This window comes from Lonchura striata, chromosome 3 (genome assembly GCF_046129695.1).
Source record: "Lonchura striata isolate bLonStr1 chromosome 3, bLonStr1.mat, whole genome shotgun sequence".
NCBI lineage: Eukaryota > Metazoa > Chordata > Aves > Passeriformes > Estrildidae > Lonchura > Lonchura striata.
This window is the reverse complement of record NC_134605.1, coordinates 5,462,162-5,486,945: the sequence shown is the minus strand read 5'-3', so window position 1 is coordinate 5,486,945 and position 24,784 is coordinate 5,462,162. Positions and strand designations below refer to the sequence as shown.

The 24,784-nt window shown below is 39.9% G+C and overlaps 1 protein-coding gene across 4 annotated transcripts in view; it reads left to right on the top strand.

Annotated features, from left to right (window-relative positions):
• Positions 1 to 24,570, top strand: part of MOCS1 (molybdenum cofactor synthesis 1) — a 29,699-nt gene extending 5,129 nt beyond the window's left edge. The window contains exons 2-11 of one of the 4 annotated variants that reach the window (XM_021541771.2): positions 2,649 to 2,781; positions 3,415 to 3,582; positions 8,403 to 8,567; positions 12,825 to 12,886; positions 13,129 to 13,240; positions 13,523 to 13,635; positions 14,270 to 14,380; positions 15,187 to 15,307; positions 16,574 to 16,621; positions 20,607 to 24,570. In XM_021541771.2, the coding sequence (XP_021397446.2) occupies positions 3,426 to 3,582; positions 8,403 to 8,567; positions 12,825 to 12,886; positions 13,129 to 13,240; positions 13,523 to 13,635; positions 14,270 to 14,380; positions 15,187 to 15,307; positions 16,574 to 16,621; positions 20,607 to 21,475 (1,758 nt within the window). In that variant the 5' untranslated portion in view covers positions 2,649 to 2,781; positions 3,415 to 3,425 and the 3' untranslated portion in view covers positions 21,476 to 24,570. Of the gene's footprint in view, positions 1 to 2,648; positions 2,782 to 3,414; positions 3,583 to 8,402; positions 8,568 to 10,157; positions 10,278 to 12,824; positions 12,887 to 13,128; positions 13,241 to 13,522; positions 13,636 to 14,269; positions 14,381 to 15,186; positions 15,308 to 16,573; positions 16,637 to 20,606 lie in introns of those variants that run through there. The other 3 variants (XM_031504236.2, XM_021541770.2, XM_021541772.2) reach the window with 3 other exon arrangements.
• Positions 24,571 to 24,784: the final 214 nt, after the last annotated feature.

Here is a 24,784-nt window from a genome sequence, read left to right as displayed (position 1 = left end):
CTCCCTTGTCTCCTCTAGCTTAGCCTCACTCTGGATATTCTTCGAGTAAGTTCTTCTTATCTTACCACAAAACTGTTTGGATCAAGTATAGTGGATTGTTTAAAGGTTAGGGAAAAGATTGTGCTGCCAAGAATGACTACTCCTGCTTGTAAGTTTAGCAGGAGCCTGGTGTTAGCACAGCTGGAAATAAAATTGCTGCGGCTGCTGGTGGCTGAAGTTGGGTCTCTTCCCCAGATAACCTTTTCTGTCTGGTTGATTTGATCACTGAGGGTCCTCTATGGCTTCCACCCACCCACAAATGTTTCTTACAAATGGTTTCACAATAAAATGTTTTGAAGAAGTATACCTGGGTGATTTAACATTTTAGCTGACCATTTCTAGATTTTTTGCAAGGGCTGTAGGGAAATCCTGTGCAGGCTTAGCTCCTTGGGTTACTAGTGATATCCAAAGCCAGGGAGCTGATGGCTGTGGCTTTGTGTGTTCCTGCCCAGTCCCTTGGAACCATCCCATACATTCTGATTTTGGTATGTCTGGAAATTTTATGTCTGTTTTTCACTGGACGTGAGTCGTAACTTTTGCTTAGGTAAGCAGTTTAAATACCCACTAAATGTGTCATTTTGTTTGGGTCCTAATTCTGCATCTTAATTTATGTCAAAACTTTGTTTAAGCCTTTGCCTGCTGCAGCCTATAGAGACTAGCGCACACAATTTTAACTTGAGGCACAATTCTGCAGCTGGTTCACACATGCACACACGCACAAACTTTGTGAAGACCATGTATACAGAAATGGTTTTGTATGTGCCTTTCCACTAGATATGAAATTTGCTGACTGTTAAATGTCTGTAGGGGGTTAACTAACAACCCAGTGAAGGCGATTCCCTTAATTATTTAGTTTTCTCTGGTTTATTATGTGATGCTAGGCATTCATGCCTCATTCATGACTTACCAAATTGACCTCCTATAAAATGTTAATTTAACTCTTATGTAGTAGATGAAAATACTTAGCAGAGTTTGAATTATGTTGGTTTTGGATGTTTGTATGTAGTGCCTGAAGCAAGTATCCACCAGCTGATAAAAGTATGTTGGTAAATTATTGCTTTTCTGCAGTACTGTGATAAGAGTTTGCTCAGTTACTGTAAGTTTCACTTGAGGTATCAAAATATTTTCCAAAAGTAGCAGAGTGGTTTCAGCTTTACAGGTGTAGAAAAAGAGAGCTGTAACATTGTAATTGGAAAGTCATGGGCTAAAGGCAATAAGACTCCCTGCATTTAGACCTTGCTATACATTAACCTTTTTGGCATTGATGGTACTGATACTTTGAAGTTACTTGATATAAACTTGAAATGTATTTGTTTGCAGCTACTATTTGGGATATTTGATACCTAATGTGGACATAGAAGTCTAGAATGGTTTGGGTTGGAAGGGGCCTATAAGATCATCTAGTTCTAACCCCCTCCCACGGGACACCTTGCACTAGACCTTGCTCAAAGCCCATCCAGCCCTTCCAGGGATGGGCATCCACAGCTTCTCTGGGAAGCCTGTTCCAGTGCTTCACCACTCCCACTGTACAGAAATTCTTCCTAATATCTAAGTCTACTCTTTTTCAGTTTAAAACCATTCTCCTTTGTCCTAACACTACAGACCCTTTAAGAAGTCCCTCTCCAGCTCTCCTGTAGTCCCCTTTAGGTACTGGAAAGTGATAATGTCTCCCCAAAGCCATCTGTCTCCTCCCCAGGCTGAACAGATCCAGCTCTCAGCTGGTTTTCTTAGGAGAGGAGCTCCAGCCACCTGAGCAGCTTTGTGGCCTCATCTGGTCTTGCTCCAGCAGCTCCTCATCCTTCTTATGCCCTCATTCTAGAGGGTAAACATTCATACTTCCTAAAAATTGTGCTGTTCTAGAATGTATAACATGGTGCTTAAAAAAAACCCCAAAATTTTAAGTAGAAATCACTTGTAATATTCACTTCATGATAGTTAATAAAGAAATTGTTAAAATTCTGATTATTTTTTATTCAGTTTGAACAGGTGTTCAGAATCACACACTTCTCTTCCAGTTCCACCATGCCCTGCATTATTTGTCATCTTTTAACTGAGACAAACCTTTGGGAAATATTCTGTTTTAAGGGTTTAGGCAAGAAGACTTCATTGGAAATGAAGACAGGTGGCATGAAACATAATTGTATATAGCAATAATTAAGTTTTGCCGTTAACAAGATGTGAATATTGCATACGGAATATGGTAGGAACACAAGCAGAGATGCAGTGTTTCATCAACTTCAGGTTCTTTTGTGCTGAAATGCAGGAAGAGCCCCTTCTCTATAATTTCATTTACCCAGGGGGTGTAGTGAGCCTAAGTGATCCTGGATCATTTATTCTAGGAAAGACAGGAAGTTGAACAAACACACCTTCTATTCTGCACAAAAGCCTGATATATACCTGTGGCAAAGACAGGGAAAATTGTAGTAATGGATTAAGGTAGGGTGTGGAACTTAATGAATGGCCACTTTTGACTATGGTTTTCCTTGGGCAGCTGTCTGTGTGGGGAAAAATGGAATAATAATTATCAGTTGAGTTCAAAGTTGATATTTGTACAGCAAGTTGACAGGGTAACTATTCAAATATTTAACACTTGCTTGTTTCTGTTACAGGAATTACAAAGCTCAGGAAGAGAACGCTTTGTACTGGAACATGCTGCTCCATTCTCTGCTTTTTTGGTGGACAGCTTTGGGCGGCAGCACAATTACTTGCGCATTTCGTTGACTGAGAAATGCAACCTCAGGTGTAAGTGTCTGCTGTTTCCATGCACAAAACTCCTCTGCACATATTGTGCACAAGCCAAGGTTTGGCTTAGGGTATCATTGCTGTGTTGGCCCTGTGCTGTTTCTTGTCTTCACAAAGTAACAATAAATGACAGATTATTGTCTAACTGGGTCTGTGCTACTGGTGGGATGGGAAACCTGGAGCAAGCCTAGGGATCTACCAGAGACAGGTGGAAGTGACAGATCTCTTATCAGACTTGGTGTGGTTTAGATAATGATGCTCGTGTGTCCAAAGTCTTTGTGAGCAGGAGAGCTCATACCTAGGCATTCCCACAATTACTTCTGCAAAATCTGGTGATGTTTCACTGCTTGCTGCTTGAACTTGGTGTCTCTGTTTGAATGTAGTTTAGCTAGAAGTAAGGTCATCTTTTTCTTCAGAGTGGATCCATTGTCATTTTGAGGCATGTCAGATTAGTGTTGAGTTTTCCTCTGAAGTAAACCAGGAAATTGTTAGAAGATTGTAAAATTTTTGCACAGTTGGTGTGATTTAGCATCCATTAAAGACAGCTGCCCTTGGTGCATTTTGCCCATCAATATTAGATTAATTGTTGTGGGTTATTTTTTGCCTCATGTATTTCTGTAACCTTTGTTTCAGGTCAGTACTGTATGCCTGAGGAAGGTGTTCAGCTGACTCCAAAATCAGAGCTACTAACTACCCAGGAGATAATCACCTTAGCCAGGTTGTTTGTGAAAGAAGGTGTGGACAAGATCCGACTGACAGGGGGAGAGCCACTTATCCGTCCTGATGTGGTGGATATTGTGGGTGAGTTCCAAATCACTACAGAGTGTTTCAGAGTGACTTGCTACATGTTGATCCAAGAATTGCTCTTACAGCTATCTACTGACACAGTCTGGCAACCAGAAGAATAATTGCACATTTACTGTGGTGCTTTCTCCCAACATTGTGAAATGCAAGGTGCCTTCCAGAAGTTTTCCAGTTCTCTGCTGCTTGCATGGAACTTACGTGTCTTTGTATTATACCAGCTGAATTTAGCATTGCTTATTGCTTTTATATTCAACATCTACTACAGTAGCTTGCAATAATGGAGCCTGAGGGTGAAAAATCAGGAATTTATTATATCAGGTCCTCACTGGGGAGGAACAAGTGATACGTGCTTACAAATGAAACAAATTTTCTCTTTGATTTTTTAGGAGTGTGTTTTTGTGGTGGTTTTGTTTAGCTACATTGATAACAGACGTCACTTGCTTGTATTTAATAAGGAATGGTGGAAAAACATGTGTTTAAACTTATTGATGAAGACTTTTACTTCAATGGAGGGTAAATTACTGGATAAATTTTAGAATTCTGTCTTCTTTGATTGGTATTGTGTTAAATGACACGACCTGGATATTTTTTCTGGAGTCAGGTGCTTTTTTCCTCCGTCTAAAGTCTCATATCTTGCAGTAGATTTGTGTAGTGGCAATGAATTAGATTAAGGCTGTGTAGGTAAGTGCACTTTGGTCTATTGTAGACAACTGAACTTGTCTATTTCTGGGCATACACTCTTCTAAGTATTGAAGATAAGAAGGAGGTTTATATAGAAGAAAAAGGTCTTGAAAGAAGAAAAATTGCCTACTGATGCAGTGAGTTTTTGTGCAGAAAATGTTCTCTGCTCTGTTTGTTCAGGATTTGGATGAAAGACTTTTTACAAAGAAGATGACCTTCAGAAGGAATCAGAAGAGCTGTTGTAGTTTGTAGCACTGACCTGTTCATAGCTGGAAAAGGTGTGACTGGAGTGAGCTGGGGTGTGTCTTCTTGAACTTTGATTATGAGTTCTGAAATTGCACTAACCTTTTAGAACTCTGAAATACCATTGTCTAGAATATTTTGCCCATGCACGATGGGTTTGGGGTGGTTTTAGTACTGAAGAAGCCATATGCCTTTAAAGATACATGTTTCCTTCAAGATAATAGATTCTTTCCAATGATGATAGGTATAATTATTGGCTCCTGTAAAAGGGAACTAGATTTTTAAATTAGGTTGCAGTTTACAATACAATAAAACTTTGCAGTTCAGCACGTGATATTGACATGAAAATGAGTTGAAACCAACCGTGTCATCAGTTCAGTGCAGTTCACTTTCTTTCCTAGTGTATTGTAGGCACCTTTTTATTTGTCAGTGGTAGCTGATGACTTAACATAGTTCTTATGATGTTGATAGTCTAGGTGGAGTGGTCAGGTCACTGCAGAATCATTATTGTATTGCTGGAATCCAGAAGTATTAGTACTGGAAGGATAGATGTCTTTTTGTTTTGGCTTACTCCAGTGTTAGAATTCTCAAAGGTTTATTTTTGTGCCTGAAAGGAAGAAATGGATGGTTTTGGATTTTCATCATTCTGCCCATGTTCCTATTCACAGCTGACTTTGACAGATTCATAAGTGATCATTTTAGTGGATGACAGTAGTGATCTTGTGGTGAAGGTAAGGGATGTCAAGATGTTCGTCGTGTGGTATTAGTTCATTCTGTTATGGATTTGTATTAGTCTGGCTGGGTTTTTTTATGGTCTGTTGAAAACTGTTGGATTAGGTCTACAAACACTTTCTGTTTTCTCAGACTTTAGTGTTACTCTATGGTGCTCCAGTCTGGGGTCAAGATAAGACACTGAAAAGTAAATAGATCAATGTAATAACTATGGGAAAAACCAAGCCCAAAAATGTCTTCTGCAGAATTTGAGTAAAGCATCTTTATTGAAGCCATCTTAGCACAATGTGCTGGTTTGGTCTGGGATAAGGTTAGTCTGGTTTTCTAGATTGTTTTGGCAAAGCTGGCTACAATATCTTGTGCTTAATTGGGTTGAGGTTTAACTTAGGTTTACTTTCAGCAAGCCTTTCTCCAAACTACAAATGATCTGTGAAATACCAGTAAAGCTCAAAAATGTTAATGCTGGATTTCTGTTACCAAATTCTTTAATACACAAATTCAAGTTTTTTAGTTGTTTCAATGAACAGATGTAACTTGAAGCTACTGTGGGAGACCATGCTATTCAGAGACCTGCTACAGTTCTTTAGATTATTTAAAATCTTTTAACAGATGCATGTACATAAACTGTGAGTCAGCATCTAATACTTGCTGAAAGCTAAATTATATCCTGGGGACTGCTGAAAACATATGTTTGAGACTTTTGTGAAGCAGCTGATAGTGGAATATAGAATCCATCCCCTGTGGGATACTCAGAATTTAAATAAGCACCGGATATAAACTCGCTGATAGCTATTTGTTATTATTAGTCTGGGGAGTGCGCATCTGCACTGATGAAATAATTTTCCATGGGGTGGAGGGTGGAATATCGGATGCCTATTCATAGCAACTTTTTTTAATTTTTTTACCCATTTCAAGAGTGAAGTGGTGCAGGTTAGACTTAGTTCATGTGTTAGGAAGCATGCACACTTTTCTGGAGTCAGTCGGGCAAAGTGCAATTGAAGAAATGATTGGAGGAGAATATGGAAGAAAACTGTCTATTTAAGAAGGTGCTCCTGATCCTAAAGGAAAACATAAATGTAAAGTGGTTTATTTCATAGCTCAAGCTTGACATAAAAGTTTTAGTTTCATGCTGTAGACTTATAGCATCTCTTCTGTTTCCTTTTCTACGTTTTAGTTTTTGTCAGTTACCTTTGCTTGGGCTGATTGGTGCTAAAGCAATGACTAAAGGCAGCAAACATGTAGGAGGAGAGTTACAAAGTTAGGAAGTCTCTTTTAATCCCTTTTAATTTTAGAGGTCAACAAGCCAAGAAACCAAGGCACTGTGAAGGTTACACCTGGTAGCGTGTTCTGACTGGTCCTTTTTAACTTGTTGGTGTTAGTATTAAGCCTCCATCTCTTAACTTCTCTCAGTTCTCTACTGTCCAGTCTGTTGCTAAGTTAATTCCATATGTTAGTGTACTTCAGTGCTTCATCCTGTATCTTGCCCTGTCTGATGAGGAAAAAGATCCATGGACATCAGCTGCTGCCTGGGCTGATCTAATCAACTGGTGCTACTTCTTAATATTTTTCCATTTTAGGCTTCAGAATAGCATTAGTTTTATCCAATACCTTTACATTTCCAGCAATGAAATCTCTATGACACCTAGACTTTTTTTCCCAGTTGTTCTGAGGTTGAGCATTTTGTGCATTTAGAAGCTATAAATAAAAGTAGTGATGTTCCCTAACTATCCTCTGGCTGTAGCATGTATCCTTTACTCTCACAAAGATTGGGCTGCTAGTGATAGCTAGCATTAAATAATCTTTGGCAAAATTGAATAGTAGCACTTATCCTCTAGGAAGAGGTTATTCTTGGTCATTTGGGAGGACTTTGAGAGCTGAAGGCCAGATAAACAATCTCTCTTAGTAAGGATTGCTCTTTCCCTACAAGCTCATGTCTTTATGGAGCTCTTAATCATGTCCTAAAATGCTGCTGCTGTAAACTTCAGCATCTTTGCTGTGACCTAGCTTGACCCATTCCAATGTTCTGGACTTGGCTTAGGCTGAATATTTTGAAAAGAGCTAGGCAATGAGATAAAGCAGAAATAAAGTCCTTATCAACTTGAATAAATAGAGGTAAAATAGTGAGGGACGAGTGAATTATGAAATGTTTGTGCTGTAATTACAGCTGCCTCAAAAGTAAGGGTTCTTCAAATATTTCTTAAATAATTAGGGTGGAGGCTATGAGGGAGGGAGGAAAAACCAAAGTAAATTATTTTGCTGTGGCTCTGCTTCTGCAAGTTGTTTATGAGTTTTTTTTTCATGTTTGTTACTGTACTGATAACTGGAGTTTTGAAAGCTTACTGATAACTGGAGATCTGGTATGCTGAAGATTTCTGCATTTGGCTTATGAGGAGGCATCTCTTTTCTAAATCTTAATTTCATTATATTAGCTGTTTCTTATGCTGTTTTCTTTTGTTAGCCATTTTTTTAGTGTCTTGCGTAAGCACTCTCCAGTCGGCTGGGCTACCACTGGTAATGGAAATATTTCAGTTGTCAAGTGCAAATGTTTTGTCCCTTTGGATGTTGTTGCCTTGGATTCTCTGTAATAGTCTAGTATGTTGACCTTTTTATGTTTAGTTAGGACTGCATGTCATATTTCTTTCATAAGTTTAAAGTTCTACTGCTGGCAGCTACCTCTGGGTTAGAACTGGTTTTTGGTAAAGCATTGTAGGATAGAAGTTGCTAAACAAACAGTTAGGTCAGGTGTCAGTTGTGAAAGGGTTGGCTTGCTGCTTATTATTGCAGGACATAAAACTCAATTTGCAAAGGTGGATGACGAAAAGAAAGTACACAAAATCAGGGGCTGCCTTTCAACAATAAAGTAGATATTTAGGAAATTAGAAACAAAACTAATGTGCATTTTAATAAAACAAAACTTTAACACCAGTTTCACTTGCAGTAAGCTGTTCTCTCATACCTTTTGAAATGCATTTTTCCTAAAATTGGTGTCTTAAACCAGTACAACTGGAAGAAGGCCAAAGCACTGAAGTGTCCACATTTTCTTCACATATTCAATGATACATTTTCCTTTGTTTCACAAATCTTTTGGGTTTTCTTTGTAACCTTTAAATCTTTTAGTTTAATTACCTTTTTAAAGTGTTCTTTTTACTTTGCTTTCCTAGGTGAACTGTACAAGCTAGAAGGGCTGAAAACAATTGCTGTCACAACCAATGGAATCAACTTAACCAGACTGCTGCCCCGGCTGAAGGAAGCAGGACTGAATGCCATTAACATTAGCCTGGATACTCTGGTGCCAGCTAAATTTGAGTTCATTGTCCGAAGGAAAGGTACAAACTTGTCTTCTAAGGCCACTTGCAGGAATGTTTGGAGTTGCTTACTGTATTTTTCACAGTCAGTTACTTTCAGGGGGGAAGTGAATTGCTGTCCTTCTGAGGCTAGGAAAAGTAGTCTATACTGGATTATTCAATAGTGACTCTTTTTCCTCCTTTCTGTAATGCTTAGCAGGTAGAGCCTGTTTCGTTGGAGCTGGTGAAGTGGAAGATGCTCAACTTACCAGAGTTAGTCATGTGGTTAGTCACATAATCTATACTTGGTTAGTCATAGCTCTCAAGAGGACTCTCTAAAACTTGTGTTAATCTTGTGTTCTGCTCTTCTTTATTACTGTTCAAAAAAACCCAGATGTTTTTGCTATACCACCTGGGGACAAAGATGCCACAAGAACTGAACTTCTTGTTACAAATAGTGGCAGTTTTTGGAAGTTATATTTGGGGTGTGCTAGCAGTGGTCTCACTTGTGGTTAGTGATGTTCTGTATCCACTACTTTTTAATAGGAATAAACACAAACCATGCCTGAGGTAATTTGAGGAGGGACGTTGGCTTTGTAACTTCTCTCCTACTGAGCAAGTAATTACAAGTGAAATTTAAAAAATGCTTGGCTATGCCCAGTCTTACAGATTCTGGTTTAAATGAATCCTAAAGCTGATCACAGAGCTCAGCTTCATGGTTGGGCTTCCTTCCAAACTAAAACTGATTTGGTGTTGTATCATTCTCTTCCTGTCCAGCAGTGTAACTTCAGCAGTTTGTGAACGTCCAAGTGTGACAAAACTTCTAAGTAGCCACCAGATGGTGCCACAGTCTCAGATACGTGTAGGGAAGGGCTTGTAGAAGTCTGGAATGCTGTGAGAAGTAATGTCAGCATTTGAGTCACTGCTAGCAAACCGAAGTTCTGCTGGCAGGTGCAGAAAGGTGTCCTTGTCAACAGTCTCTATGGGAGTATTACTTCAGGTTTCTGTGTCATGGTGCAGAAATCAGTTCCAGTGTAGGCTGTTGCATTGTACTGGTTGTGTCATGGCGTAGTTGGCTCCCAGAGTGGTATCTGGGAGTAACTAATCACAATCAGGTGTTGACTGTGCACTTTCCTTCTGCTCTCCGTGCTTGAGTATTACCTGGTTTGTGACATTCATTAGGAACAAGTCCTTGTTTTGCCACTGAAGGGGCAAACCTGAGCCTCCAGCTTCCTGAATTATAAGGCCAGAGATCTTCATATCTGAATAAAAGCTGTTAGGAATGTGCCACTTATAAAGTAAACTAAAAGTTATTAGGGGATGAAGGTATTCTTATTTATATAAATTTTCTCTTCCACCTTTAAAGAAAAAAAGATCTTTTACCAACAAAGAGAGAAATTGCTCAATTGAGCAGCATGGACAATGAACAAGGCAATTTCTATTACTGAATATTTTTTAAGAGGAGAAAAAGTCTCCAAATAATAGATTAATAGACATTTTTTCTAAGCAGAGGTCAGGCAAAAATAGTAACACTGAGTTCTATTGCTTTGGGTTTTTTCTTTTTTTTTTTCCTTTTGTTAAGGTTAAAGGCTGAAATTACGTAAAATGCCAATTTTTTTTTTCTTTCTTGAGCATTTTTATGTATTAGGAAATTTCCAAGTGTGGCATGAGCAGAGAATAGAGTGCCTGCCCTGCAGAGCTCCCCTGTTTCCTGTGGCAGTTCCAGAAGCAACAAGATATAGTTCTGTTAAGGTGAGAGGGATTCCTGGTATTGGACTCCTACAGGCTGATAACTTCTCTGGAAAGTAAAGGTGGCATCTGATTATGGAGCTTACCAGGAACTTGTGAAACTTGGAATAATTTCTCTGTTTTGCTGGAAAGTCGATGTAGGGTTTTAAGAAGATGCAGAAAATGTGTATTTTTGTTGCAGATGCCCTGCATCACATCTGCTCCTACTTGCAGATGGTTGGGATAGACAAAATGTCTGTGAGATCATCAGAGATTTCACTGATGTGTGAAAGCATTTTAGAATAAATGAAAAATGCTTTCATGCAGGTAGCCAGTATAACCTGTTTCATGACCTGTCCTTTTTTTTTTGTGTGTATGTTTCACACAATGAAGGTGAGGTACTGATATATTGTAATTGTATCATTAAATGTAGGCCTGAAGCCTTTGTTCCTGTAAGGATTAAATGCTGGGAGGTTTTGTTCCATATAGGGTTTTTCTGGATGTCTCTACAGTTCTCTGTACTGTAAGGCTGGCTAAAGTTCTAACTTCATAAGAAATCAAATACGATGAAAGTATTGAAATTTTTCATTGTGTGAAAGAGGAGAAGTGGTTGCTTCCTGGCCTTTTTAGTTACATTGAGTTTCTCCTTTCTATGATCCTGTGGTCACAGATTAGATTTTCTGAGTAGTAGCAGAGCTTTTTGATACCATTTATGGCTCTGGCTTACAGCAGTGTATCATTATCTCTGTTGCTATAATATACCTGCTATCTTCCTTAATTAGAATGAGATCTACCACAGGTGCTGGAAACTTCCTGGGCACGTGCACAAGTAGATGGTGATTGAGAAGGGTGGCAGACCATAACTGTGAACAGTTGTTTTCGAGAGTTATTTCACTATGTGAAATAACTTTGCTTTTCACCACTTTTTGCAGCCAGGATTAGCATTAAAACTGGTTTATTAAATAATTTTATCTTCTGCTTTCCTATGTCCATGCTTTATAATGCCTTTACTAGCCAGAGAGCAGTGAAGTGAAATTTTTGTGTCTTTAGTTTTCTTTTTTTCTGATGCATCCCATGTTAAGTATGCAAAGAATACTACTGAGTTACTGTTTTTTTCTGCTAAAGCATTTACAGAGTAATAAAGGTATGATCTGTTCACTAGAGAATCTGAGTTTCCAGTAGATCATAGATCAGGAAAGGAGGGTGATGGACCTGTGCCGAAAAACATGACTGGGAGCAGCCTGGGGATTGACATCAAAATTAGCACATATAAAGTGTTTGCTGTTGAAGACTACAGCTTTGGAAGAAGGAGCTCAGTCTCATACAGTGTTTTATCTCTCATACCCAAGTTTCATGTGTAGAACAGGAGTGGAACTTAGTCTAGAACCTGCCAGGGTAGAAGAGACATTCACAAATATGGGGCAAGCAGCTGAGCACCCCCACTCACCAACTTGTGTAGAGTTCAAGAGTTTGCTGTCACATTCTTGCTCACCTCTGATCTCTGCCAGCAGCTGAGCATGGCAGGGAGGGAATAATACCCAAAATATGGAACTGATGGTTTGATGAAAAGTCTGGGGGTTTGAATGAGATCATTAAGAGGCTTTCCTAAATGACCTTGGAATTCTAAAATTGCATAGTTGCTTTATTTTTCTTCCAGCTTTAAGAGGTACATGTAGGGGTAAAGACACCTGCCCTAAATTAACTATATATTTCTGTTTGAGAGCAGCTGGCAGGTGTAGGCCACACTAAATGGTAGGATGGAACTGGGAACTTTATTCCTTGAAGTCACTGTAGTTTTTTTACATCTTTCATTTGTTTTCAAGGGTCAAAGGCCAATTGAATTGCTTTCCTAAATGCTCTAATCTCTGCCACATTTTGTTCACTAATTTCCTGTGTTTAATCATAAAAATGATGGTCCTGAAAAGTGCTGCTTCTGATCTTCTGACTAATGAATAGTCAGTAGATTTGGGAGGCTAATTACATCTGCAGCCAGGGTTGAACAGGGAATCGAGGGGCTTTTTGTTGTTCCTAAACCCATTCCACCCCAAATGTACTTTAGAAAAATCCTTTTAAAATTAACTTAGCAACATTGCTGTCCGATTCAGAACAGAGAAATTCTGACATTGTAGAAAAGACATAAGCCATTACTATAAAATAAACATTAATTTGTTATTCCTTCTTCATTGCATCTGGAGGCAGTTCATAAATTCTCTCCATTCCCTTTAAGAAGAATATAACACAAGGAAAGCTGTCTTACAGGGAAGCACACAATCTTATGCTAATAATATCTGGATATCCAAAGATATAAAAAAATCATACCAGTATTGTTGATTACTCAAATATCAGTTAAATATTGATCTCAATGACTTGAGCACAGTAATTTGGTAGTCTTTGGGAGTTGTGAGAGGGGTATAATTAAAGTCTTATTATTTGCAGCTATTCTTACTTGCAGCCCTGTCTGCTGAATCAGATTGTTTTTATTTGTCATCTCTTTGTCTTGTATTTAATAACCAACTTTTGCATTCTGCTTTGAAACAATACAAATTATTTTTCACTCTTTTTGTATCTTAGGCTTTCACAAGGTAATGGAAGGAATCCACAAAGCCACTGAACTTGGCTACCATCCTGTTAAGGTAAAGCCAGCGTTTCTTTACTCTGAAACTGTTTTGTTTTACCATACATACAGATCACCTGATAAGGAATTTATTATATTCCATCTCACCTCCCAGCCCATGAATAATTTTTAGTAAAACCGGAGAAAAACGGGAAGATTTCATCAAGAAGTAATGAGGAGAATTCATATCATCTCCTTGTGCAGCTGGGAGTGCAGGTCATACTCTGCTCTCTAATTTCAGCTGTCTGCTTTAACCTGCAGGTAAACTGCGTGGTAATGAGAGGCTTTAATGAGGATGAAGTGCTGGACTTTGTGGATTTCACAAAGGATTTGCCCCTTGATGTGAGGTTCATAGAATACATGCCCTTTGATGGTAAGTACTGCTGCTTTGAGATTCTTTTTGGGCACAAGTCAGCTGGCTGGTGGATGTGCACCCCATAGACTTCTCTCTGGAGGTTTTGATAAGCTCTTTAAGGGAATTAGGAATTGTCTGAAGTTTTTTGCAGGTTATCTTCTTCCCTACATAAGCTGTAGAAGGACTCATTTGGGCTGGAACACCTCAGCTTGACACTTACAGAGAATGTGAAGGTGGTTCTCTGCTAATTAAGAAAATAAAATCCGCAGTCTAAGGTTAGGCTGGTTTTGTTAATTCTAGGCAATAAATGGAACTTCAAGAAGATGGTGAGCTACAAAGAAATGCTTGATACAATTAAACAGCGATGGCCGGAATTGGAGAAATTACCCTGTGAGACTTCCAGCACAGCCAAGGTAGGGTTGGACAGAGAACTTGTGAAACATGCCTCCATTCCTTCTCTGCCCCAAATTCTCCCAAGTTCAGCATTGATTTCTGACAACCAAAGGAAGTTGCTCAGTGTGGTAACTCTTGGGTTTTGGTCAAGCTATCTTGCATGAGACTTGATGCTTATGAAGTCTTCATCATAGTCTGTACCTTTATAAATACAATGTGTTTTCTAGATGTATTTTCAGTCAGATATAAAGAATGCCAAGCCTGTATCCAGTATTTACAGCTTTTGAAAATTTTATCAGTCTATATCTGCACATTAACAATCCTGATGAAAGAGTTTCTCAGTGAAAAAACTATTGCTTTAAAGTGTACAGTGCCAAATGGGGAATTTCTAGCTCATGCTCCTACAGGCATCACCTGTTAGTTGATAACTACAAGAGCAAGCATTTAACAAGTTTGAAATTTCTAGGAACAGGGCAGAATGGACTGGAACACCTGAAAAAACTGACTTTGCTTTTATTTTTTTCTTTGATATGATCTTAGGGCTGAAGAAAATCTATGTTAAAATAGATTTCCCAGTGTTTAGGCAAGTGGAGCTATAAAAGCTAGGAGTCTGTATTTGACTTTTTTTTTTTTTCTGCCTCTGTATTTCTTTAGAGTTATAAGGTGCCACACTTCCAGGGACAAATCAGCTTTATCACCTCCATGTCAGAGCACTTCTGTGGATCCTGCAATAGGCTGAGGATAACAGCAGATGGGAACCTAAAGGTTGGTAGTGAAGCAGGATTCTTTTTTGATTTCATGCAGTGAAAATAGTGTTGAAATTTATTCCCTAAAAGTAGCTGGGATGTAAAGATGCCTAATTATTACCAGCTAGCTCCTGTTTATTTATCCTTATGTATTCTTGTTCTATCTTGTCAGGCTGTTAGGGAGATGTTACATAACCTTTTTTTTTTGGTTTCTCTGTTTTGCTAACATAGTTAACTTCAGTTGTAAAACATGGATGCAAGATCAGTAAATATAAACATTTTTTCTAATCTTTGATTCAAAATCATCTTAAACATGTGACAAACAGATGATTTCCCATTAAAAAAGGGTCCAAGCAGCTGTGAGGGCTTGGCTTTTGCATTCCACAAGGATCCTGTCTTTTTTCCCAAACAACTTGTAACTCTTCTTCAAGAGCAGTCCGTACACTTGCTCAATGACTGGAGAACAAGGAGGGATAACCATTTCCTGCCACGTTGAAACTGGCAGTTTCTGGGGAAAAATTAAAGTTTTCAATTAAAAATTGGCACTTAGGCATTGTCACCTGATATTGACAGCAGCTGTGCTGCTGCCTAACATCAGATGACCAAGGCAGCCTGAAGGTCCAATGAGCTTAGGCTCTATAAACATCCCAGGCTGTCTGCATGTACATGAGGAGAGATAAAGAAAACAATCTTCATAAATGTTTCCTTCAATAGGGTAGGCCTCTTCAACGCTCTTCACTTTGAGGTTAGTACAAAATGCTTGTAAAAGTAATTTATTTTATTCTTTCTCATTTCTCCTCCTCTGTTTCCCTGGGTTGGCTGCAGGTGTGCCTTTTTGGGAATTCAGAAGTGTCCTTGAGGGATCACCTTCGGTCGGGTGCTTCAGAGGAGGAGTTGATTCAAATCATTGGAGCAGCAGTGGGCAGAAAAAAGAAACAGCATGCTGGTATGTTTGTTGTACTTTGTTGAGAAACAACAGCAGTGATAGGGAAAACAACGTCCTGGTACTTGTAACTTTCCATGAGAGTTAGAATCCAAACTGTCTGAAAGACTTCTGGACTGACTGCTGCTCCCAAATAGATGCAAATACCACTGCTCATGACTACAACAGCAAAGGGTGAAACTAAGTAGCTGTACTGGATCCCTTTATTTTTTAATTATTTTGCTGCAAAAGAAGGACCAAATTGAGCTGTCGACCCAAATACTACATTAACATGTTTCTAGAAGTCACAAATCTCTTTGTCACCACGCAGGATATTGTGGGTACTCATCTAGTGCTCTGCATAAGGTCATGACACAAGGTCTGTGATGATGCAGTCACATTCTCTGGCTGCATTTGTCTTTTCTGAATTTATATTGGTATAAACATTAACATCTGAACCTGAATTTTTGTAATCTGACTCCAGCTGGGAATGCTGACTTCTTGTACATGAACTGGCTTTATAATAATGGATTAGTCCCGTATACACTAAATATATGCTTTGGCCTATTTTTTTCTTGCAGATTCTGACAGCTTAATAACAGTTGGTTTTTCCCTTTTCTCCTAATGTGTGAAACAAATTTAAAGGTAGCTTTTAAATCTAAGCATAGACTAACTTGCAAAGGACATTGGTCTGACGCAGATAAAATAGTGCCTTATAAGGGAAGGTGGGAAGGGATTGGTTCATTTATTTGTAGACCTTTTATTTATGACTCCTGGTTTGGGAAAGGAGGGAATGGATAGAGAAGAGTCTACTGAAGTCATTTTGCCATCATCAGCATTTACCTGACATTATCTTCTCCCAGTTTGTGTTAATCTCATTATTGTCCCCAGGGCTTTCTGTGATCGAACTTCTTTGAACTTGAACACTTACTAACAGCTTATCTATAGAACTAGAACAGTCAAATGCCATTGTTAGAGACAAGATAGTCTCAAATAGATTGAATTCTGTAGTAGGTAGACTGTAATTCACATTATGGCAAGCTTTCTGGGAAAGGGTTCTGCAGTGTGATAGACCCACAGCAGCTGATGCCTGGAGACTCAGGCAGCTAATGGTTTTAAATTGTACCTCATTGAATTCCCCCTCCTCCAGTTCCCTTGGTCTTTACTGAGCTTTGTTTTTCCTAGTATGCAGGTTGCACTCTGAAGAGTAGAAAACTAAACATGTAAACCAGATGCATGACTTAAAGCCTAAAAAGTGGGATTTTTATGTGTTCCTTATTTTATTTCTAGGCATGTTTAACATTTCCCGGATGAAAAACCGGCCAATGGTCCTGATTGGTGGGTGACAAATCAGTACGTAAAAAAATACAGTGATTTTGTTTAGTTTCTGTCTTTGGGGGAGCAGAGTAGATTTGGCTTCTAAGTCTAGCTTGTGGTTCTGCCCTAAGTTTAGGCAAAGAAATGGGTTTCTTAATTAGTCAGTTATAGTAACATGCTAAAGTGGAGGAGGAGGAAAGGTTTAATGTCCCTACCAATCTTACCCAGTTTTTCAATTTACAGCCCTGGTTTTGTTTGCTCTAGTTAAGACACTTTATTACATTTTCCAAAGGGATAATAAACCTTCCTACCTTATTTCTAATCATCTTCCTTCATACTTAAGTAGAACAGTATATTACTTATAAGACAGTTTGAGGTGAGTTTTGACCGTATTGCCATATAAATATAAAGGATGCAGAATGGAGTTTATCCATGGATTAAGAAATTCAGCTGTGTTTATAACATACATAGAGCCATCAACTGACAGAAATGCAAGTGTTCCTGCCTCACTACTGCTTCAGAATCTGTCATGTGGGGCTTCATTCTTTTAAAATTGCCTCTTATTGCTGCAAAGTCTCAGAGCATAACCATGAAAAAGACCTATGAACCAAGAGCCTTTCCTTTTCTTCTAGTATCTATTGAAGTTGTTTGCTAGTGCTCCCTTCTGTCTGAAGCTGTGTTCATGAGCACTGCTGTGGTTCTCTTACTGATTTTTAACACCTTCTTCAGTGTGATGTTATCTTGTCTATGCCTATGTTTAACTATTCTGTAAGATAGCTGTCTTTCAAAAAACCTTAAGAAATGGCTACAAGAGTTAGGTTTTTGAGGTTAATTGCAAGATGTTTTGTTGTTCCTTATCAGCAAGGTATGGTAAAAAAGACAAACAAGGGTGAAAGATGTGAACATTATGTTTCAAGGCCAACCTCTCATCCTCCCATTGATGTTTTAGAGCAGGTTAGCTACTGGGCAGCTTAAAACACAGGTTTTAAAACAGGTACTTTTTGGGAGGGGAACATGCATTAGTTTGCAGGTCTTTGCAACAGGTGATATTATAATAACAACTACTCTATTTTTAAACCAAGCTCCTAGGGCTTGTACTTATGTTGCCATTATTAGGAAATAGGATCTGCAGAGGTCTTTAACATTGGTCTTCACTGGGAATGTTTCTCACTTGGTGTCCCACTTTAAAGGGCCATCATTTTGAATGGTGACTAGTGCAAGATTGTGCTTTTGTTTGCTTGTATTTGGCCACTGCTGCATTATGCTCCAGAAAAAGGGTAATGAGGACCCTTTGTTTAAAGTGTGTATTGACTTGCTGCATGAGGAAAATATTCTGGTTTTTTTAAGATGAAAAATACTATATTAAACTTTTGACAGCTCACTAGGAACTACATAATTTTTCAAGTTCTCTTTGAAAGAATTCCCCCACTCCAAAGTTAGCATTCATAGCAATGTTTGGATGTCTGCAGATCAGAACAATCAACTTCTTTTTGAAAAGTGCTTTAACACTGTCTTACATGCAGTGAAAGAGGCAGTCTGTCCAGGTCCTCCTCCTTCAGCTGTTCCATCTCCCTTTGAGACTGACTGCTGGCAGTCACTGCATCAGTGGAGAGACTGGAGATGAGTGTAGAGTATCCCACTGTGACACATGGGGAGTCATTAGGAGATTTCCTAATTGTGTTTTGAATTAGTTACAAAATTCAAACAATGCTGGCGTGCAAGCAGTCAGTGGGGGAGTGTGTATATGGAATTAATTTAATGAAATTTAATGAATGCTGTGGAAATCACTAATTGGTTTTGCTAGACTCTGTGAGCCAAACTTGGTGTCTTCTCTGCACTGCTGTTATCTAATCCTTTGCTATATGGGTTGTATCTTATTTCCCTTAATCAAAGTACTCCTTTCAGCAGGTTCTTCTTCTCCTGGGTTCACTTCAGTTATGGGAATTTCCTCATTAATTTAAGTAGCTCCTGCCTTCTTTTCTCCCCCGGAGATTGTCCTAGTTGGAAGCTGACACAATTAAACTTGAGGTGCAGTAATAGGATATAAGGTGATGGAATTTATATCAGATGGTTTCATTATATGGTGCAGTAGAAAACCATTACTCTTTTCTTTTTTTTTTTTTTTTTTGATAGGTATATGAGCAGTTTGGTTTCAAATAGAGATGACTAGATACAACTTCAAGAAGTGTAGGTTGTTCAGAAAAGCAAAGATGCTTTTCTGAACTCTCTGGCTGTCTGTTTACTTTCCACTTGACTTGAGCAAACTTTTCTCCCTGCTCCCACCCTAGTGTGTTTACCCTGTGGAAGGAAGTACTTGTCTGCCTTTGCAGTCTGGCTTCTCCTGAAAACAAGACACTTTCACAGGGGTTTAGCTTCAGCTTTAAAGCTTATGAAGGAATCCAGAAGAACAGAGTGTTTTGAGTTCCTGGATTTTAAAAGGAATATTCAGGTTAGGCCCCACTATGAAAAGACAGAGCAAGGGAAGAGGAACAAGAAAATAATTTTCTGTGCTCTTCTAAAGCAGAGAAATGTTGCACTCAGTACATTTATGTCCACTTAATCCCATTCCTCTAAGGTATACACATGCCTTCAAACTTGCAGGAATCTTACTTTTAGTGTGTAGGCCATTAGCTGTAGATGAAAAAAGGCTTTTGCCTGAATTTAGGTTATTGCAGTGATTATAATAATGAAATCTGTGGTTGATTTAAGCTTCAGGAATGGTATTTCAGACCAATGGTTGGAGGGTACTCTGGATGAAAATGGTACTAAGTACATCAGTCTTGTTTTAGCAGAGGCTGGGACTAACAAGGAAGAGTTAGGTGGGTTTGTTTTTAAAAAAAGATGGAGGAGCACAACTATACCTTTGTCCACACTTTGTCTGTTATTGTCACGTGGACAGGCCCTCAGCAGCAGAGGTAGCTTAGCAATGTGCAGAGGGGCAGGAAGCTGCTTTGATGCACCTGTGGATAGGCTGAAAAGGGAGTCCTTGAATACCAGAACTACCAAAAGAAGTTATTGAGTACAACCTAATGCCACATTTCTCAGGGCAGGGAGAGGAGCAGCTTCAGAAAAAGAGAAACATGCTTATCAGTGGTGCTGTTAAACCAGGGCTTAGCCACTTACCTCTGTACTGCTTTCTTTACTTGCAAAACATTCACTTTTATGTGAAAGAGACTCCTTCTGTCTTCACACTTGGCATTTAGCCTGGTGTAAATGCCAAAACCGAAGGATTAAATGGTGACAAGGGGCAGGAGGGCTTACTACCTCTCTGCCAGCTGGGAGCTCTGCCAGCTCGACTTGGAACATGCTTCTGAGTAGATTTAAAATCTGTCTGTCAGTGAGGGGACTGTGGTTTTTGCAGTGCTTAAACTTCAGCTGTCATTAACGTGTTAAGAGCTGGCAATAATATGAGAGGTTCCCATCACCCTCTGAGACTGTAGATAGTTCAGTTGCAGTGCTTATAGTCCCTGCTGTCCTCAAGTGCTGGCATGACCCTTCCCTGCAGAAGGAGATGAAAGGAGGAAGTGTAGCTGTCTGTGCTGGGAGGGAGCTGTTTGGAAAGGCAGAGCTGAGAATCTGAGTGTAAGAATTTCCTATTAACCCTGCCAAGCTTTTGAAAGAAGGCTGGTGCTGGGATGGTCCCAAATGGATGCTGAGATGCTGTGATTCACTTTTCTTCAGAACTGGTGCTCCTATAAGCTTTCTTGGCTGCTGTTTCTCAAAAGGTGTTGATGCTTTCAGAAAGTAAGTTGTTTCTTTTTGTCAGGGACTTTAAAATGAGTCTGAGTCTTGTCATTTTTAATAGCAAACCAGGAAATGCAGGGAACTGATGAGAGAGAAGAGAAGGAGCTAGAAAAAAAAAGTGAATGTTTGCAGGCTTATTGAGGTTTTTGCAACACAGGAAGTCCCAAGCAGTTCTCTGGCAGTGTTCTCGGCTGCTACAGGCAGTTTAGCTTTCCAGTTAGTAAGATATTCTTCTCATCTTACTTTTTGTTTTTTTCCCCAGAGTCTGCATTGATGTCATTCCCACTATGCCAAGATGCCCTACAGAATTCCCCAAATTCAAAACAGTGGGGCCACACATTTAGCCATTGGCTGACTTTGAGAGCAAGTTTACCCAAACAAAATGGAAAAGCATCAATGAAAAATAAATTCACTGGACAAATTTTCCTACCAGGATCTCACCCAGAGAAACAGTGGCACTTAGCAACAGGAATTCTGCAAACCCAGCTCCAAGGCTACTGTGTCTTCCAGAAGGACCCAAGCTCCACATTTGATACAAAGTGCCTTGATGCTTCTGTTGGCCAAGTTCCTGTGGACTGTCAGTCCAAAGAGGCATGTTCAGGATCTGAATTCCATACCAGGGATTCAGGATCTTGTACCAAGGTACCTTGTGCCTCTGACAACTTGACTCACACTGATGAGGAAGGACGGGCCACAATGGTTGATGTTGGAGGGAAGCCAGATTCCAGAAGAAGTGCTGTTGCTGGTGCTGTTGTCCTCCTGGGTGAGAAGGCATTCAGGATGGTGAGGCAAAACCAGGTGAAGAAAGGGGATGTGCTGGCAGTAGCCCAAATTGCAGGAATTCAGGGAGCCAAGCTAACCAGCCAATTGATCCCATTGTGTCACAACATCCCTCTGTACCACGTGGAGGTGGCTCTGAGCCTGGATGAGGCCAGGCATGCCGTGGTGATTCGCAGCTCCTGTCACACCTGGGGGAGGACAGGAGTGGAGATGGAGGCTCTCACAGCTGCCAGCCTGGCTGCACTGACCGTGTACGACATGTGCAAAGCAGTCACTCATGACATCGTTATCCAAGAGGTGAAGTTGATTAGTAAGACAGGTGGGCAGAGGGGAGATTTCTCAAGGGTCTAGATAATCCTGAGATACCTCCAGCCCTCCAAGTGACCACTGTTTCTGGTCAGCCTCTAACAGAAGTCCTTTTGCTCAGCTGGTGGGCTTGGAGAGCTCAGCAGGTGTGTACAGTACAGCAACCCCATGCCTCCAGCATTGCCTTACTCTGTCAGCTCACTTGAACAGTGGAGCCACTTATCTCTGTTGAAAACCATGTGTATTTTCTAGAGGACAGACTTCTCCACTCTGCCAGTACCTCCACTTCAGTGTCCTCATGATGAGATTGAGAAAAAAAATCCTGCTTATACCACAGAGCTTTTTTGTTTTGTTTTTTTCCTTTGTGCTGTGAAATACACCTGCTGTCATCACACCATGCAACAGTGAGCTCTGGAAATTAAGCCAGCTGAAAGTGCTGTTATTTGGAAACTATTTTTAAGTCAAGGATTAAGATTTTAGAATTGTGTTTGTCTGTCTTTCCCCTGACCTCCTTCATTGAATTTAGAGAGTGACGGTGAGAAGAACACATCTGGGGAACTTCACCATACAGCAGAGATTATAAACATGGAACAGTCCAAGTCAAGGGGCAGCTTCCATCCCTTTGCAGTGCTACTGTTTCCCTTCACAAAATCAAAGCATCTCAGAATGGCTGGGTAAGATTGGAAAGGACAACAGTGGGTCAACCTGGTCCAACCTTCCTGCTCAGGCACCCAGAGCACATGGGACAGTGTTGTGTCCAGACTGGAATATCTCCCTTAAGGGAGCCTCCATAACTTATCTCAGCAATCTGTTTCAGTGCTGAGTCCCCTGCAAAGTAAAAAAGTTCAGGTGAAACTTCCTGTGCATCAGTTTCTTTCCATGGCCTTTTGTCCTATTGCTCAGCATCATCAAGAAGAGTCTGGCTCTATAATCTTGGCATCTCCCCTTTAGACACTGATATACATTGAGACATCAGTCATCTCTTCTGGATGCTGAACAGGCCCAGCGCACTCAGCCTTTCCTCATAAGAGACAACTGCAAATGGGAAATAACCAGATAATCAGTTTCAAAAGAGAAAAAAAAAAAAAAAGAGAGAGGCAATTTTCTCCTTGTGCTCTGTAAAACATGATACAGAAGGAGGATTTCTGGGTTTGGAAGAATTATTTTTTTGATCTGAAAGATATGTTTTACAATGTTAGAAGCGTATTCCAGCATTTTGACCTTAGCACTGAAAGACATGGATACCCTGTTTGCATCCTTAAGGGATTAATTTTGTCATGCACAGAAGTAAGTATTAAGCTCTCCCTTACTTTAGGAGATGTTGCACCAAGCCCTAGAAGACTCCAAATTTTTAATGCTATGGTGCAGAACTTGCGTAGTTCTGACAGACAAAACAGACTTCAGTACTAGTGGCCACTTGAAAAATGAAGGTAGTTACTATTGCCTCTGCCAGAGTGTTTTCCTGCATGTTTCTCTAGTTTGCTTTTCATGAAGTCTTCTGGCCTTGGAGCACTTAAGTGTCCCCATAAATGTAGCAGCGGCCACAGTCATGTAGCATTAATTAGCCTTGGTAATTAACTGTCTTAGAGAAGAAATGACTCAACATTCTTGTTAATATTAATGGCTGCTTTTCAAATGTTTATTTAGGTGCTCTAAACAGGGCATTACTGGTTGCTTATGGCTGATGTGAAGCTGCATATTATTCAGGGTGCTCCCTTCATGTACACAGGGTATAACAACTCTAGCAGGTCAAAGACACTATCAAAAAATCATCTTAAGTTTAAGAGGTTAAAGTACTGCAAGCACACCACACTGCCATGCACATCCTGCTCATGTAAAGTAAGCACAGGTCTCAGATGAAGAGGCCATAGGTTTTGCAACAGATCCTTCAGAAATCTCATACACCAGCTACAATAAAAGGCACTCTTTCCATTGCAGGTGAATTGATATGATTATTTTTTGTTGTCATTATGAGATAAAGTGCAAAGAGCAACAGACATAGCAGCTGTAGCTGAAAGGGAAAGAAGTCTGGAAAGCTTGGTGTCCAAAATCCATAAGCATTTGTACATTAATGATGTGGTTAAGGAATGGTATTCCCAATTTAGTGTTCCATTTTCGCTCACTCCTCCCTCCCTGTGGCGGGCTGGAGAGGAGAATTTGGAGGCACAGTAGGTAAAGATCATGGGTTCAGATAAGAACAATTTACTGGAAACAGCAATGGAATAAGAAAACAAGCAGTAGCACCTTCAGTAATAGAGAACGGGCACTGTGTAACTGTTCCCTTACCAAAAGAGACTCCTTCCCTGGTCCCCATGCTGGTAGCCATGCCCTCTCTTGGCATGCAAAAATTACCCATGTTTTGGCCAGAACCAGGACAATCTACATGCACTGTCTTGACTCCTTGGCAAGACACTCCCTGTCATTCCCAGGAGTGTAGTCAGCACTGCCATACTGACACCAACAGTGTCAGTGGGTAGGAACCCAATCCTGCAAATACAAGAGATTGTGTTCATCTGTGGAACTGCTATGCTGACAACATGAAAGTTTTCTTAACTCATCATGGAAATGAAGTGCCAGGAAAAAGAAGCACAGGTGTAACCTGCTACGTCTATTGACTGACACAAGCACTTACCTCCCCTCACCATGCACAACACACCCTGCCCTCCTGGCCTGCCCCAGGCTCTAGCTAATTTTGGGAATGAAGAAGAAACTTGATGTACTCAGTAGCAATAAAACAATGCTTTGGGCATATGATTCAAGCTTGCTGTCATGCTGTAAAGCTCACACAAAGGACTCAGGGCCATACCAGGGACGGAGCACACGCATGACCACCACGCACATCTCGCTACTTACGCACACTTCACTGCTCCTTGGTTTGAGAGTGGCTGCAAGTGCAGGGCAAACTGACTTTGGTGCCATTTTATGTTCATATTACATTATCAAGTCTTTAAACTATGCACATTTTTAAGTAATGAATCAAACATGAGTTAACATTTTGAGAGAGAAAGGGGTTGAGAGTGCTCTATGTTTCTATGGTGCTGGGTGGGCCACGGTGTAATATATGTTGATGTTGATGGCTACTTTTTGGAGGCTTGCTTTTTTTGTCCACTGTATTTTTAATAAATACTAGTTGAAATGGAGTGTGGTTTGAATTACTTTGAATATCCTTTTTATTTATCTATGTTTTAACCCAAAAGCTTCTATGAATAATTACCTTGGGACAAGCAACAAGACAGGCTTTGCAAGTTGCATGATTAGTCAGCAATTAGCAAAGGATTGCTCCTAATAACTTATTACTATAAAGAACCTATTTTTTTTGCTGTTGTTGAGAGAAACTAATTTTAATCTGGCTGT